Below are 14313 nucleotides of genomic sequence, written 5' to 3' on the forward strand. Positions count from 1 at the left end.
CAAAAAAATTCCCAAATTGGAATTATACAAGCTTAACTAGCATGAGAAAACCACATAAATCTAATAGAGGCAACATTTATGTATACTGCATGGTATATACTTCAATATTATGGTCTCTCAATCCACAAGACACAACAATACCATTAGAAGGGTTAGCAAAACAGCACAAAAAGAGGGATTCAGTGAGCATGCCCACTGCTCCAAATCCCTACTGTCTGAGTCTCCGCGGCTGCTTAGCAACCGCTCAACAGCACAATATAGTCTGAATTAACAGTCAAAAGCGTGACCACTGCCTCTCAAAAACAGTGAGTCAAGGGTGCTCTCCTTTCATCACCTTCTCCCGGCACCAAAGCAATAAAGCCCTGAGATTCAACACAACTCTAACACAGGTCCTGCAAGCTGCAATGTAATCAAGAGAGTTTGAGGCACGTTTACACTGCATGGTGGTCAGCAGACTGAAGGAAAACACATATTGTAACTTCATGAATAAATGTCCTGATCTTTTCGATTGAGGTCATTCAAGATTATGCAAAGGAATGGACCCCTCTTTGTGCTTTAAAGTCCCACTCCAATCATCTTTTGATCTATGAACTAACTATGAGTATGCTGTTTTTAGCCAAAATAAAACAAAAACAAAAACGGTTGTTTTGTAGGACATAGTTTCTGCAGGGTGGCAGTAGTTCATCTCAAATTCGCCTCTGAGTTGTGGGCAGAACTGTTGCCGTGAAGTAAGCCCGCCCCTATTTTCCATAATCACTCTGTTTACTCTCTCCCACTAGCTTGCAGCGCCTCACAACCCAAACCCTGAGCCTTTTCGGAGTTATTAAGCAGTACAGTTTTTGAGCCAGATTCTAGCTCAGAAGAGGAAAACAAAGACATACATGGTTCTTTTTGTCTGCAGGTGGATGCATCAGAACGCAGAGGAGCAGGGAGCTTGTGTCCAATTTTAGCCTGTGTCACTACTCCAACCTTTTTCCAACTGCATTCTTTTTGTCTGCACCTGATTCACAAAGATTTGAACAAAGGAGTACTCAGAACTGCAATTTTAAGCTTAAAGTTCTTTATATATATCCACAAGAACATGCTAAAAACACCAAGAGGATTTTCACTAGATTGGGTCTTTAAGTTTATGCAATAATGGAAAAAAGACTAACGGAAATGTTCTGACATACTATGCTGTGTCATTATTTATTTGACAAAGCTAAAATCCATAAACAGTGTTCAGTAAAACAAAGTCCATGTCATAGAATGACCTTTAGAAGGAACAATTTTGAATGATCTATGCAAGTTTTCTTCATCACTTTGTATGGAGTTTGCATGTTGTTCTTCTCCATGTGTGGTTTTTTCACTCCAGCTTCCTCCACAGTCCAAAAACATGCTTCACAGGTAAATTAGTGACTCTAAATGGGTTGACAGGTTGGAAGGAGCATTGCAAAGCCTTGGTTTCTTTATGAGTCGTGTTCCTTGCTAAATTAGAATTGTGTATTGTATTTTTAAATCGTTGATGTACAATAATATTTTATTGTATTTATACACAATGAAATAAGAAATAGGAAAAAATGCTGTTTACTTGAAAAATTACATTTTATTTAATTTTATATTCATACAAAACCTGAGGCTAGTACCCTTGAAAGAAGACGCAACAGAAAAAATCTACAGAATAAAAGCCTGTTAAAATAACTCCACTTATAGACATTTAATGCATTTATTATGTGTTTGACACTCTTATTAACAAAATTAGTGTTTTTTTAGTGATATTGCATTCCATTGTTCTGAATTAATCAAAAATACTGCATTATCTTTTCATTTACAGATGTACTGAACCTTTGGAGCAATAGTGCCATATGCACTACAGTGTGTGACCCACATAAGTGCATTTGCAAAATGATGACAAGCACTGTAAATCCTTTAATTCAGCCTTGAATTTCAAACATCCTACAGGCCCCCCGCCCCCCTACAGAATTTCAGAGTTAGTGTGCATCCATGACTCTGACTTTAAACAGGTCCTGCAGAAAATCTCAAGCATCTCTCAGGAAAACATGCTTTTTTTGAGGGGGTGAATTTTTCTAACAGTTGCTAAAGAGGGAAAGAAGAGTCTAGTTCACATCAAATCGACAACAGAGGGATCCCCTTTCACATCCTGCCCCTGCGCCCTAGACCAGACAAGTGACACCTAGTACATTCACACTGAGACAAGTGCCTCCTTTATTTTTGTTACCATTATCGATTTTCGAGCGCTATACTGGACGGGAAAGGGCGACCATGTAGATCACCGGCTGTGTTGTTGTCGTTTTTGGTCACATCTTGACACCCAGCCCTTCCCCTAGATCCGGGAAGCAGCGTGTCAGCTAAAAGCCTTGAACGTGAAAGCACAAAGACTCTGTAAAGAATCGGGGAATTAAAATCCGCAACGTTGGGATGTTCAGACTGCATTAGCGCCGAATCCTCAACGCCAGCTGTTCACAGCCCGTGGTCAGAGCAGAAAATCACGATAAAGTGAACAGATTGCGCCCGAATCGGACAGTCAGTGGTGTATTTATCCAGATCCAGTGGAAATGGCATTTTCCTTTAAGATGATGTAGGACAAACTTCACGGGCTGATGTCTCTCCCTCCCTCTTTCTCTCTTCATCGCACAGCTTGGAGCGCCGTTATCTCCAACCTGCTGGTTGAGCTGTTTCCACACTCAGCAGTTTGGAGAGATCTGTGCGCGCCGGAGACCCGATTCCGTCCTCCTCACTGTGAATGTTACAGCATCACAGTCAGGAGCTTTCACTGGTTTTCAACTTCTGTTTGGAGTAAGTGGGAACTAAGAGCAAACGCTCTTAAAGGAAAACTATTATTTTTTTCTTTATACATATTTTCTTTTGAAAAGAAGAGAAATGACTGGAGTTCTTTGAAGTCACATTAAGGAGCCAATCGCAGTGGATGTGCGTAACATGATGCTGGTTATGATAATCGATTTCCAAAAGATGAGCTGCGGGGACGGGCGTTTACGCAGCGGATTAAAGGAAATATTATAGACACACCTTGATTGCTCTGCCATGAGACTGTGGATGTGATGACTGCAGCTTGAAATCAAGAGGACCTGAGTGCCAGAGCACCATGCAGCTGCATAAAACGTGAACATCTGGGACTTTTACGCTCGGTGATCGGATTTTCTTTGCGCAAGAACTGAAAAATGGCTTTGAGTGAAAACTGCAAAACGCAACCAGCTAAAGAGCAGGGAACGGTGCAAAACCCTCCAACGGACGTCATTGAGCTGAACGTGGGTGGCCAAGTGTACTACACTCGCCATGCCACTTTGACAAGTATTCCAAATTCCTTACTTGGAAAGCTGTTCTCTAACAAGAAGGGGTCTTTAAACGACTTATCCCGGGACCTCAGGGGACGATATTTCATCGATAGGGATGGTTTCTTGTTTCGTTATGTGTTGGATTACCTCAGAGACAAACAAGTTGTTCTCCCGGACCATTTCCCGGAGAGGGGGAGATTGAAACGGGAGGCAGAGCACTTCCAGCTGCCGGAATTGGTCAAACTCTTGTCGGCGGATGAGTCCAAACTCTTTCCGGATGACTTGTACTGCAGCGATTTAGAAGATGCGTCTCAGTGCAGCGAGAGGTTTTACTCCTCCTTTTCCTTTGACAGGAGGTACGGCTACATCACGGTAACTTTCATTGGAGCTTGCGCCGCAAGAAGCAGAGAAGGTCACACTGAAACCAAGAACAAGAAGTTGCCGAGAATCTTCATAAGCAGCAGGATTGGTTTGGCCAAAGAGGTGTTTGGAGACGCCCTGAACGAGAACAAGGACGCAGACAGACCATCGGACCGGTACACCTGCAGGTTTTATCTGAAATTCAAACACCTGGAGAGAGCTTTTGACATGCTGTCAGAGTGCGGCTTTCACATTGTGGCCTGCAATACGTCCCTGACTTCATCCAGCATGGGTCATTACACGGATGACAGGGCTTGGTCCAATCACTCACAGTACATCTTTTACCGTAAGTGGATCTTTTCTCCCACTTTTTGGGGTCGTTTTTAACCCACCAGAAGGAGCAATGATTCACATAAACACACAACTGCCAAAATAAACAGAGAGGGGGAAGAATATGAAAAAGATAAAAAAAATCATTTTCCAGCATCATCCTTTCGCATTCCTTTCAGCGTTTGACTTCAAACTTATGTTTAGGCTCCAATAAAGAGTTGCCTCAGGCCCCAGGAGAGTTGAGTCACATCAGAGCATCATGCAAAAATACATCTGAATGCTTAGATTCTGCCTGCTGAGGGGTTATGAATAATACACCACCAGTGAGTAGCAAAAATAAAAAGCAAAAATCATGTGCAATTAGTCAAAACTGGAGGCACATTCATCTGCAAACAATTTGCAGCAAATATGTAAGTTGATCTTCTGCATTTAGGACTAATGGATCACGTGTTATTTAAAAAAAAAAAAGTAAAAGTGAGAAGCTATGTTTGTGGTTGAACTTTCAATTGAATTTTTATCTGTTTTTCAAAAGGAGGATAAATATTACCAAAAAAGATCGAAAGTAGCATCTAAAACCGTCTTGTCTGGCTGGATTTTCCTCGGTCATTCCGTGTTCTTTAGCACAGCAGATGGTGGGGGTTCTCCCCCCCTTTCCCATTCCCAGACACCGCCCAGCACAGCTATGGGACAGAAAGATGAGGGGCAAAAGTGTGGCAACGAGAGATGTAAGGAACTGCAGAAGTGCGAAGAGAAGATAGAGGGGGGGGGGGCTTAAGGATGCAAGCTTAAATGAAGTGTAGGCAAGGAGATGGAAGAGACAGGCACTGGAAACGAGGATTCAGGGAGTAAAAGTTGCATGAGACCTGGCCACGAAGAGAGAACCGAGGCAGAAAGGAGCCTGAGGGAGTTGGAAACAAAAATAGATTTAAGTAAGGATCAGACAGGAAAGTTCTCAGAGGAGGCAGGGTTGTTTGGAGTTAATAAGAGATGGGAGCATTATGGATTTCATAAGAAGACAAAGCAGAGGTGAGAACGAAAGTAAACGATCATGTATCACAAACATAAAGAGATGTGGGTTTTGTCAGGATGATGGATAGATGCATCAAAAGAAGACAAGCTTGAGAGCTCTGCTTCATGACAGCACAGCTGCTCAAATTCAGTTTCAAACCCACACTGTAACCTCATTCTGAATATGGGACACTGCTGGCCTTAAGCAGGTAATCTTGAGCAAAGAATGTTAGTGAATAAATCCAAATGTTAGTTTGTTTAGCTTCCTTGCTTTCTTTGTTTCAGTGCAGCATTTTACATCTATTTTTAGATATAAGGCATTATTTGTTATGTGAGGAGTTTGTATTCTTCTTCTTTGAAAAACACCTTTTGTTTTCCAGCCCTGAAAACATCGAGGTGGTTTTTCTTGAAGCAACCAAAGAAATAACTTTATATTGAAAGAAAAATAAAACCTCAAAAATGCTGATCACTCTCATATATTGTAATTAGAAGTTTGCACATTTACAAACAATTAATATTCATCCAAAAATATTTTGTTAAAATACTGACCTCAAAAAACAAAAAAAAAGTGCCAACAGGTGATCAGGGCAAAAAATAGAGAATCTCATAATTTCGCATCTCGCATTTTGGGCGTGTCACTCAAAATAAGTTGGTGCTTAAAAGCTAAACTGTGAAAAAAAAATCACTGGAACTTGTAGTATGACTCTGAAGACCTTACCTAAACGATTCACTTAAGTTTCCAGACATTTTTGAAGACCTCCAACTCTCCTCTTACATTTTATAAAGTGCTAACTTCTGGAAAGATGTTTATCTGACGTCAGTCAATGGACTGACCCATGCACAGAGAGTACAAAGAGAAAACTCACAAAGATCAGATCAGATCTAAGGAGATGGGTTCAAACACTCACACAAGGAAAAGAAAAAAAGTTGAAACTTTGGGTAGAAAATGAAGTAAAGCAGGCTAAAGCAAGTCTTTATTGTGAGACAAAAAAAAGTCTGTATTTAAGAATTAGAAAAAGCGTTCAGCCCCGAGAATGTTTCACTTACTTCCAAGCATGGCTCTGGTGGCTTTGAAACAATACTGCACTAACTAGCAAATGTATCAATTCAGTTCACATCAAAGTTTGGGATGGAATAAATTAATGCAGCAAACATGAAATCAAATTAAAAGTTGCAAGTGGTGTTGTATGACCTGTGGGAACTACCCGCCCTCACCCTTGTCGCGCCCCTTTTGACCCGCCCTCACTGGCTGAGCAGGTGCTACACGACCCTCATTCTCCCATTCTGACCCGCCACACTTGTTAGAGCTGCACAATTCATGGGGAAAAAAAACCCTACCTTTTTTCAAAATGGGAGCTTTTCTTATGGTATTATCTCCATAGCAACCATTTTAGTTTTTGGTCGCAGGGGTGTGAGGAACACTTTTATGTCCTTTTTAGAAGAATTGGTAAAAGTAAGTTTTTGGATTTCCTTGGCAACAGAGCTTTTATGTTAACCACGCACACATTCCAAATGTGTTCATATCGTATGATATATAATTTTGTTAAGCTCGAGCCAGGGATTCATGCATAAAATTCTTATAGTATTTTGGGAAAAGATGTGAGACCAATAGTGGTACACCACTTTTGCGAGCTCACCACAATAATGCCATTAAAATTCTACAACTTCTAATTCCAATGTTTTTCCCCAAGTATCTTTGCAATGATGCTCTGAGTCAGGCGACTGTACATCCCTAGGAGGAGCTTACATTTAATGAAGGTACTAAAGGTGATTAATAGAAAAATAAGATGGCTTTCTCTGCCTGAGGTTAAAGGTCAAAGAAACAATATTGTGTGAAAATTTGAAATGGCCAAATTCTACACTTTGACACAACATCACCGACACGCCATAGGTCCGAAGGCCACCTCATAATTATTTCGAAACTTTCTTTGCATATTCCTGACACATGTTTTGGTTCCGTTGCTTGAATTTGAAAAAATTTTAAAGAGATTTTTGCCCCTTTCTATTGTGTGTGTGAGTGTGTGTGTGTGTGTGTGGGGGGGGGGGGGTATGGAGGCATTAAATATGGAAAAAATGTATTTTCAGTGGTGTTTTTGAGGATGTGTGTGGTGAAATTTGTGAAAATGATACGCTTTTTTCAGTGCAAGACTATGTGGGCTATTATATTGTACTGACCTCAATACTATTAAAAATATGTGAATGTCAAAGTTGGAAAACAGAGCAGCAAAATGGTGTAAATAAATTCCACAAAAACTACCAGAGAAAATGATCGAAGCTTGTATCACCAAGTATATCTGCCCAGGTTTCTACATTCTCAGTAAAATCCAGCCAAACAGCAGATGCACCCAAAATAAATGTCACTCTCTGAACCAGTTCTTTAATCATTTCTCTTTGAATGATTCGACCTCGTGCCATCGCAGAAGAAGAACAGCTCAAAGCTCTGTTTGACATTCATGTCTAGTTGGTCTCCATGTAAACTTCAGACCAGAACTGTACTTCAACATTAGTATTGAAGGTTAAAGCAAAATCTATTTTTGGAACGGTGGGAATCTGGTAACTTCCATGTAGGAACTGTAAATAATCCTGGGTTTAGAAGCACAGTGTCTCTAAGTCTGATGTGTTACATTTGGTCTCAGGTGAAATTTTTCCATCTCTCTGTCAGAACCAGAGTACAAAGGAAGTCTTGACTGTTATGAATACAGTCTGGTCCCTCAAATGTTTATTTTTTCTTTTTAGTCAGGAAAAAAATAAGGAAACTGTGCGAGCATCTCTCCCACCTTGACATCAGTTGGGCACATTCAAGAAAGCAGACTTGTCAAGTAAAAATAGTTGATGCGGTGCCTTCTGGTTGTGGCAGCTAATACATTTCTACAGCCTTCATTTTGGCTGTGAATGAGAGGATGCCTGGTCATATTAGTTTCTGAACAATGGCTGCAAAATGGCAGGCAGAGACGGGGAAAGTAATCAATTGCTTGGGTGTAATGGAGTTGGAAATTGGACCGTTGCTGAGCTCCCACAGAGTCCGCTTGAAGTCTGGATTGGCATCGCCAACAAAAGATGAATTGTGTTCCCATGAATAACTCATTTTTATCTTTTAGAGCACCTGGACAGAAAAATGGTTTAAAGGGAGGCGCAAGGTACCTGATGAGCTTTTGGCATCTTTTCTTTTCTCCACACTGTTATCAAAAGCAAAATATCTGCTTTACAGTCTTGTCAATTCTTGTCAAGATTTGCTTTACTAAAAATCAGCAATAAATAATTAAGTAAATAAAAATAAAAGGCTCTTTTTGTAAAGCGTACAGTTGAATTTAGATTTTAATGTCGAAAGCCCCGTTACCATAGAAGTAGACACTCATTGGCCACTTTATTAGGCACACCTGTCTAACTGCTCATTTATGCAAATTTCTAATCAGAACGAGCCAGGACATAAAGCTGGAATCATCTCAGACTGTGTTCTTAAACATGACAATGAGTTCACTGGACCCAACCCATAGAACACCTTTGGAACAGGAGATTGGCATCATGGACGTGCAGCCGACAAATCTGCTGCAACTACGTGATGCTGTCATGTCAATATGGACCAAACTCTCTGAGAGATGTTTCCAGTACCTTGAAGGATTGAGGCAGTTCTGAAGGTAAACAGAGGTCCAACCCAGTACTAACCAGGTGTACCTAAAAAAGTGGCCAGTGATTGTAAATTTACATAAAAAATGTCAATATGGCCTACAAGATTGCTGTAACAGAGCAAACTGTGGACAAATTAATAGAAACACAATTCAACATAAAAAATGTCTTTCCAAGCATATTCTTTGTGTGTTCTATGATTTTTCTTAAATATAAAAGTCATCTGTGTAGTTTGGAGATGTTTTTTTGAACAAGAACAGTGTTTTGATGGTGATGATGATAAACATATACATATCTACACGACATTTGGGAAATGGAGCTGTTTTGACACTAAAAACACTCACAGCTGTTATTTTTCCCCTCCCTGTTTCCTCTGTCCATCACTCCTGCACTGTCAACCTTTACAAGACAAAGTAGGAAAGCTCTCCCTCTGAAATCTGACACTCTATAGAGAGACATTCTGCTGAATGAGAGCCGGCTGAGTGTTTCCTGCAGACGGGGGGGGGGGTGGTGGCATCTCTACACTGAGATGCAAAAAGTGACCTTTGCAAATAGTATCTTTTTCATGCTACATCAAACTGAGCTGACCTATTAAAGTAAAGAATTTACAGAGCCATCAACACAGGCGCGCCTTCTCTGGTTAATGGCAGAGAAAAAGATTCAAGAAGTGCCTCATGCCTCCTCCGGTCTCTTGAGGCGTCGTTTAGAAGATGACAACAGCTATTCAAACACTCCAGACAGCTTCTGTCATCGCCCGGGCTTCATCCAGCTTAATCAGGTTTTTGCGCAGAGGAAAGGCGTGGCTCCGGGTCAGCGGACAGGCTGATATAAACATCTCAATCCGCCTGCACTGCTCGTCCATCTCTCTGTCAGGGTGACACTCAGCGGACGACCATACTGTGAATCTGGAGGGGACATCACCCGCTTGTCATCAACAATCAGCCAGTGGAGCTGCCGCTCCCTTCATGAAGTGCAACTGATGTGTTTGTGGAAAACAACAAGCTCAAAAATCTTGAATTGGGTCGTCATCTGCTTGTTAAGGCTTCATGTATTAGCTTTTTCGCATCAATGATGCTGGTAATAGTTGTTATTGAAGTACTTTGTGGAGTTGACTACTCATAAAAAAAGTATTCTCTATTTTACACGGAAAGATAAATGTGCAGACATCGATTTGTTCAGATAGCCGATGGGATCATTTTGTAGCATATAAAACTTGATTTATTGGATTAAACTTTGTTCGAACAGCTGCAGCCTTTTGCAAGATAAACTCATTTTTCTGCCACAAGGACATATTGGCCTAAATTTGTCGGATAACAAGCATGTAAACTATGCTGCTCCTAAGGCAGAGGACCAAAAAATATTTGTGAAACTGGATTGAATTCAAATGTACATGTACATAAAAGACATGAATGGTGGCTTTCACTATCTATCAGCACATTTTTTTTCTCCTGCTGTGCTTGGCTAATAGCAAGAGTTGCATCACAAAATGTTACCTTTCCAAAACAGAAAGCAATATGAGGACATCAGAATACTTAAAATGGTTAGGTTCCATTTGAGTAAACAGCTAAAAAAGGCACAGACATCTAGTCCAAGTGAAATCTGAGAGGTAAAATCTTTCTTTTTATTTGCTGCATCTTAAAGTGGTTGTGCAAAGCCCTTCTCAGACTAGAGAAATGAATTGCAGCACCTTAAAAGCAGCCCATTCCTTTGATTAGTCAGTTTGAAAGAAGAAAAATAGATTTTCTTTTGCCTAAAAAAACAAATTAGATTTTGCATTTCAAGTTCTTTGACAGCTCCTTTTTGGGTCCACCAGTGTGTCCTACTTTCCCTTCTTATTTAAAGCCTACAAAGATCTACAAGCAGCACCTTTAATCATCATATAATTGATCTCTCTGGGGCGCGTGCAAACACCCTGCTGCTGGAGGTGAAGAGGAGTTGGAGGACACCCTGTGAGGCATGTAGGCATGCCTCTGTGCTCCAGTCCACACGCAACTCAATCCATCTCCACGTAATTTGTGAGAAGTGCTGGCGGAGCCTCAGTCTGCTCGCAGGACCGGCCCTAGTCCTTTAAATGGAATATGATCTCTTTAAAAGGCAGCGTCCAGCTGAGTAAAACACATTGCAATCAATACGTTTTTCTTGAAAAAAAAAGTAGTGATAGGATCAAGCACTTGTTTAAATGTACCAATGAATGGATATGTTTTCTCTGCAAAGCTCTTTAGCTGCTCAAAACATTTGATTCAAAACACTCAAAGTTCTTCAAAAGACATGTCTTCCTTACTTAAAAAAAAAAGTCTTAAGCCTTTTTTATGTTGTTTGCTTGTCAATTATTATTTAATAATATTTTTGTGCACATGTCTGGAGAATGAAGCAGCTTTTGTAATTCTTTTCCCATAAGCACTATAAACTTCTGAGGCTCGTTGTCCTTGTTCAGTAGAATTGTCATTAAATAATTATATTATGATTGAGGGAACTTAAAGGAATTGAAATACTCTTGACAGTCTTCTCCAGATTTGTAGACATAAATTATTCACATTTTAGAGCACTAGACAGCTGCCTAGAGGAGCGCAAAGCTGCTGCTTCTGGTTGAGACTAACTACATTTGTTTGTGAATAAAAGTGCCATATTTTCCGAGTTTGGCATCAACAAGTTCACCAAAAAGCTGTCAGACTTAAACAAAAATAACATAAGGGAACGATTCCAAATTGGAAATGATCCTTTAGTGTTGTTAACTTGCAAAGATAAAGTGTTTTCATGTTCCACAGATATTCACTGTCGTACAGACTTGATAAAAAAAAATCTTGTACACCATTTGTTTCACTAAAATTAGGCATTTTTGCAAAAACATCTCCAATAACTCATGCTGCTATATTTGGTTCTCATCTGGTTTTTTTTTCCTAAATGGGTTTCCCCTCCGGACTGCAGCCTTCATCCATTTAGAAACAATGCACAGCTCCCTCGTCTTTTTGATCCTCCTCACTAAAGCACCCGGATCCATTTGCCTGGCGCTGCTCGTCTGCGGGATTCAACGAGATACATTTTCTGTGTGGGTGTGTAAGGGGGGTGTATATGAATAGGCGTGCTGATTGGCCTCTTTACTCATGGATTAGCCATTAAAAAGCTGTTAGCCACTCTCTCCCTATCAACTCCATTCAATCATTGCACCAGAGATAAGGTCATTATTGCAGCCTGCAGAGAGAGGTTAAAATCCTCCTTGAACTCTGTGCAGTTGAAATTGGTGAATGTGCTGTTGGGATGCAATGGACAAATCATTGCTCCCCCTGAGATATTCCTGCAACAGAGTCTCTCTCATCACATTAGAGAAATCCATTAGAGGGGTTTTAGAGTTCATGTGTTTCTCTGTTATCGCTGTTTACATATGGCGGGCGCAGCCGTTTTTAACCCTTTTTTCCTTGTAAAAACATCCACTCGAGATCACAGATCACAATTATTTTTAGAAATGAGAGACAGCTACCGTGTCTGTTCTGCCGAACGCCACACAAGCCAGCAGGCTGTACTGTACAGTACTCCTTGTTCATAATTAGCTGTGTAGGAGGAAGTGAGATGAGAGAAGAAAAAAAAGGTACAAGGGAAAAGAGGAAGACTGGTAAAGCAATCTCCAAAACATCACACCCTCATGGGTCTGCAGGTACGCGCTCCCCCAACTTTTCTCATCAGTTAGGATCCTTTATTCTTTTATCATTTTATGTGCTTTTTCTACTTCAAGGCATCTTTACCGAGTGCCTGGTGAGACTGGTCTGAAGCACAAAACTAACACAGCACTGTCTTGGCAGTCAGGTTACAGTTCTAATTAGGAACTGTGACAGCAAAGAAGATTGCTTTGGGTCAGAGACAAGCTTTGCCTTGGGAAATAGGAAAGGTCTTTTAGCATGCCGTGCCGAGCCGCACTGAGCTGCACTGAGCCGCACTGAGCTCTGGGGTTCTCCTTATCAGAGGAAGCAATATGCACAGCCCAGCAGCTTTTTTGGATTAGCTTTTAAATGCCACTGTCTTCACATGCTTCTGCAGCCGAGCCTCCTAAATGCCTACACATGCACTCATCTGATATCTGTGTATTTGCTTGATCACTGTTTCCTCTGATGTGACTATGAAGATAGATGAAAAATAACCGGTGCTGGAAAATGCATCAAAACAAGTAAATAAATAAGTGTTTGTTGCTTTTTGTTGTGTAGGTGGGCCCTCTCGGTGGTCCTCGTCTCACTGTGACTGCTGCTGCAAGAGCCACAAAAGCGAGCGTGAAGGGGAGAGCGGCACCTCTTTGAACGACCTTTCCACCTCCTGCTCTGAGACCCAGTCCGAAGCCAGTTCCCCTCAAGGGACTGTGATTCGCGGCCCCGTCAGCCGGCAGTCCAACATCCAGACACTGGACCGCTCCCTCCCCAAGGGTCCGGTCCACATGCTGCAGCAGGCAGACATGCGCCGCAAGACAGAGATGCTCCGGGTCAGAACCTTTGGTGTTCGGGAACGAGAGGCTGCAAAGAGGAAAGCGAACAAGGAGAAGATGACTCCTGAACAGGAGCTAGAGAAATGCATCCAGGACTTCCGCCGCATTAGAATTCCTGATCACTTCCCGGAAAGGAAGTACATGTGGCAATCAGAGCTCCTAAGAAAATACCGTCTCTAAAGAAAAAAACGGTACAGGTCTATCATCCAGCCCTCAACAAATAGTATTTATTATATAAGCAATACACTGCAATCCCTAGACACATACTGTAACGTGAAAAAAAACCCCATCCAAACGCAAAGCAGTGTGAACCATGGATTCTTAAACTTTGCACATTTGTTGTGTATATTCTGCACAGGTATAAATCAAACAGACATTAAACCCACCTCTCTGCATGCAGAGAGAGCTAAGAGGCAGCCATAATACAGGTTAGAGCATCACTAACAACAAAGCAACCTCAGGGGAAACATCATTTCAGCTCACATACTCCTCACCCACTGTATGTGCAATCGCCCACAGTTGTTTTTAGGAACGGATGCACCCAGATGGTGTGGTGAGTTAGCAAAGGAGTCCCAATGAATTTCACTGATAGCACACATATGTTACTACGCTCCAGTAATGGCACTGCATGTCATTTCACCCTTAGCATAATAATGCAATATCAAACAAAGTTTAATTTCACTTCTCTGTCTGATGGAGGGATTGAGGGAAGCACTGCCTTGATCTGTTTGCCACATTTGAACATTTGTCTGAACTTGTCAGTATGTATAGGTTAGATAATTTTGTGTAGGTAGAATTATGAAATACCATTGAATATTGAAATAATCTTTGGTTGTGAATGTTCAGAGAAAGTAAATAAATGGGTAAGAGTTGTATTTGGTGATGTGGGCCTTCTTGTGACCTTCAGAAATATCCTCGCTGCAGGTACGAGCGTCTGACATCTTTCCAGGTCTTGGTCACTCTTTTCAACCTTCAAATTGGGTTCAGGTTCTGGACTGAGAAGACTTTTCCTGGGGTTCAAACTACCGACTACAAAAACCCAAAAAGAACAAAAAATTACTCTTAAATTAAAACTAGCTCTTAGCAATAATCTTGACCTGAGCAAAACGTACCCCTCACAACTGCCCCTTACGGGTGGATATTGGCTGTCTTTGAGTGAAAAACTGGCAAAATGTATGGACCATGCAGGTGGCCTGAGGAAATTTGAAGCTTGTAGAGGATGATGAGGGTGAG

At 41.2% G+C, this 14313-nt stretch overlaps 1 protein-coding gene across 1 annotated transcript; it reads left to right on the plus strand.

Annotated features, from left to right (window-relative positions):
- Positions 1-2443: 2443 nt before the first annotated feature.
- LOC101167549 (BTB/POZ domain-containing protein KCTD16) lies at positions 2444-13955 on the plus strand. Its single transcript, XM_004073344.5, has 2 exons — positions 2444-3999; positions 12809-13955. The coding sequence occupies exons 1-2, from the start codon at positions 3180-3182 to the stop codon at positions 13258-13260; spliced, it is 1272 nt and encodes a 423-aa protein (XP_004073392.1). The 5' UTR covers positions 2444-3179; the 3' UTR covers positions 13261-13955.
- Positions 13956-14313: the final 358 nt, after the last annotated feature.

Source organism: Oryzias latipes, chromosome 10 (assembly GCF_053564925.1).
Source record: "Oryzias latipes strain Hd-rR chromosome 10, Olatipes_Hd-rR_3.1".
Lineage (NCBI taxonomy): Eukaryota > Metazoa > Chordata > Actinopteri > Beloniformes > Adrianichthyidae > Oryzias > Oryzias latipes.

Bases quoted from the DNA above. Each gene is read 5' to 3' on its own strand.
- LOC101167549 (XM_004073344.5), top strand. From the start codon at position 3,180: ATGGCTTTGAGTGAAAACTGCAAAACGCAACCAGCTAAAGAGCAGGGA. The intron at 4,000-12,808 runs GTAAGTGGATCT...TTTGTTGTGTAG, and splicing joins CTCACAGTACATCTTTTACC to GTGGGCCCTCTCGGTGGTCC.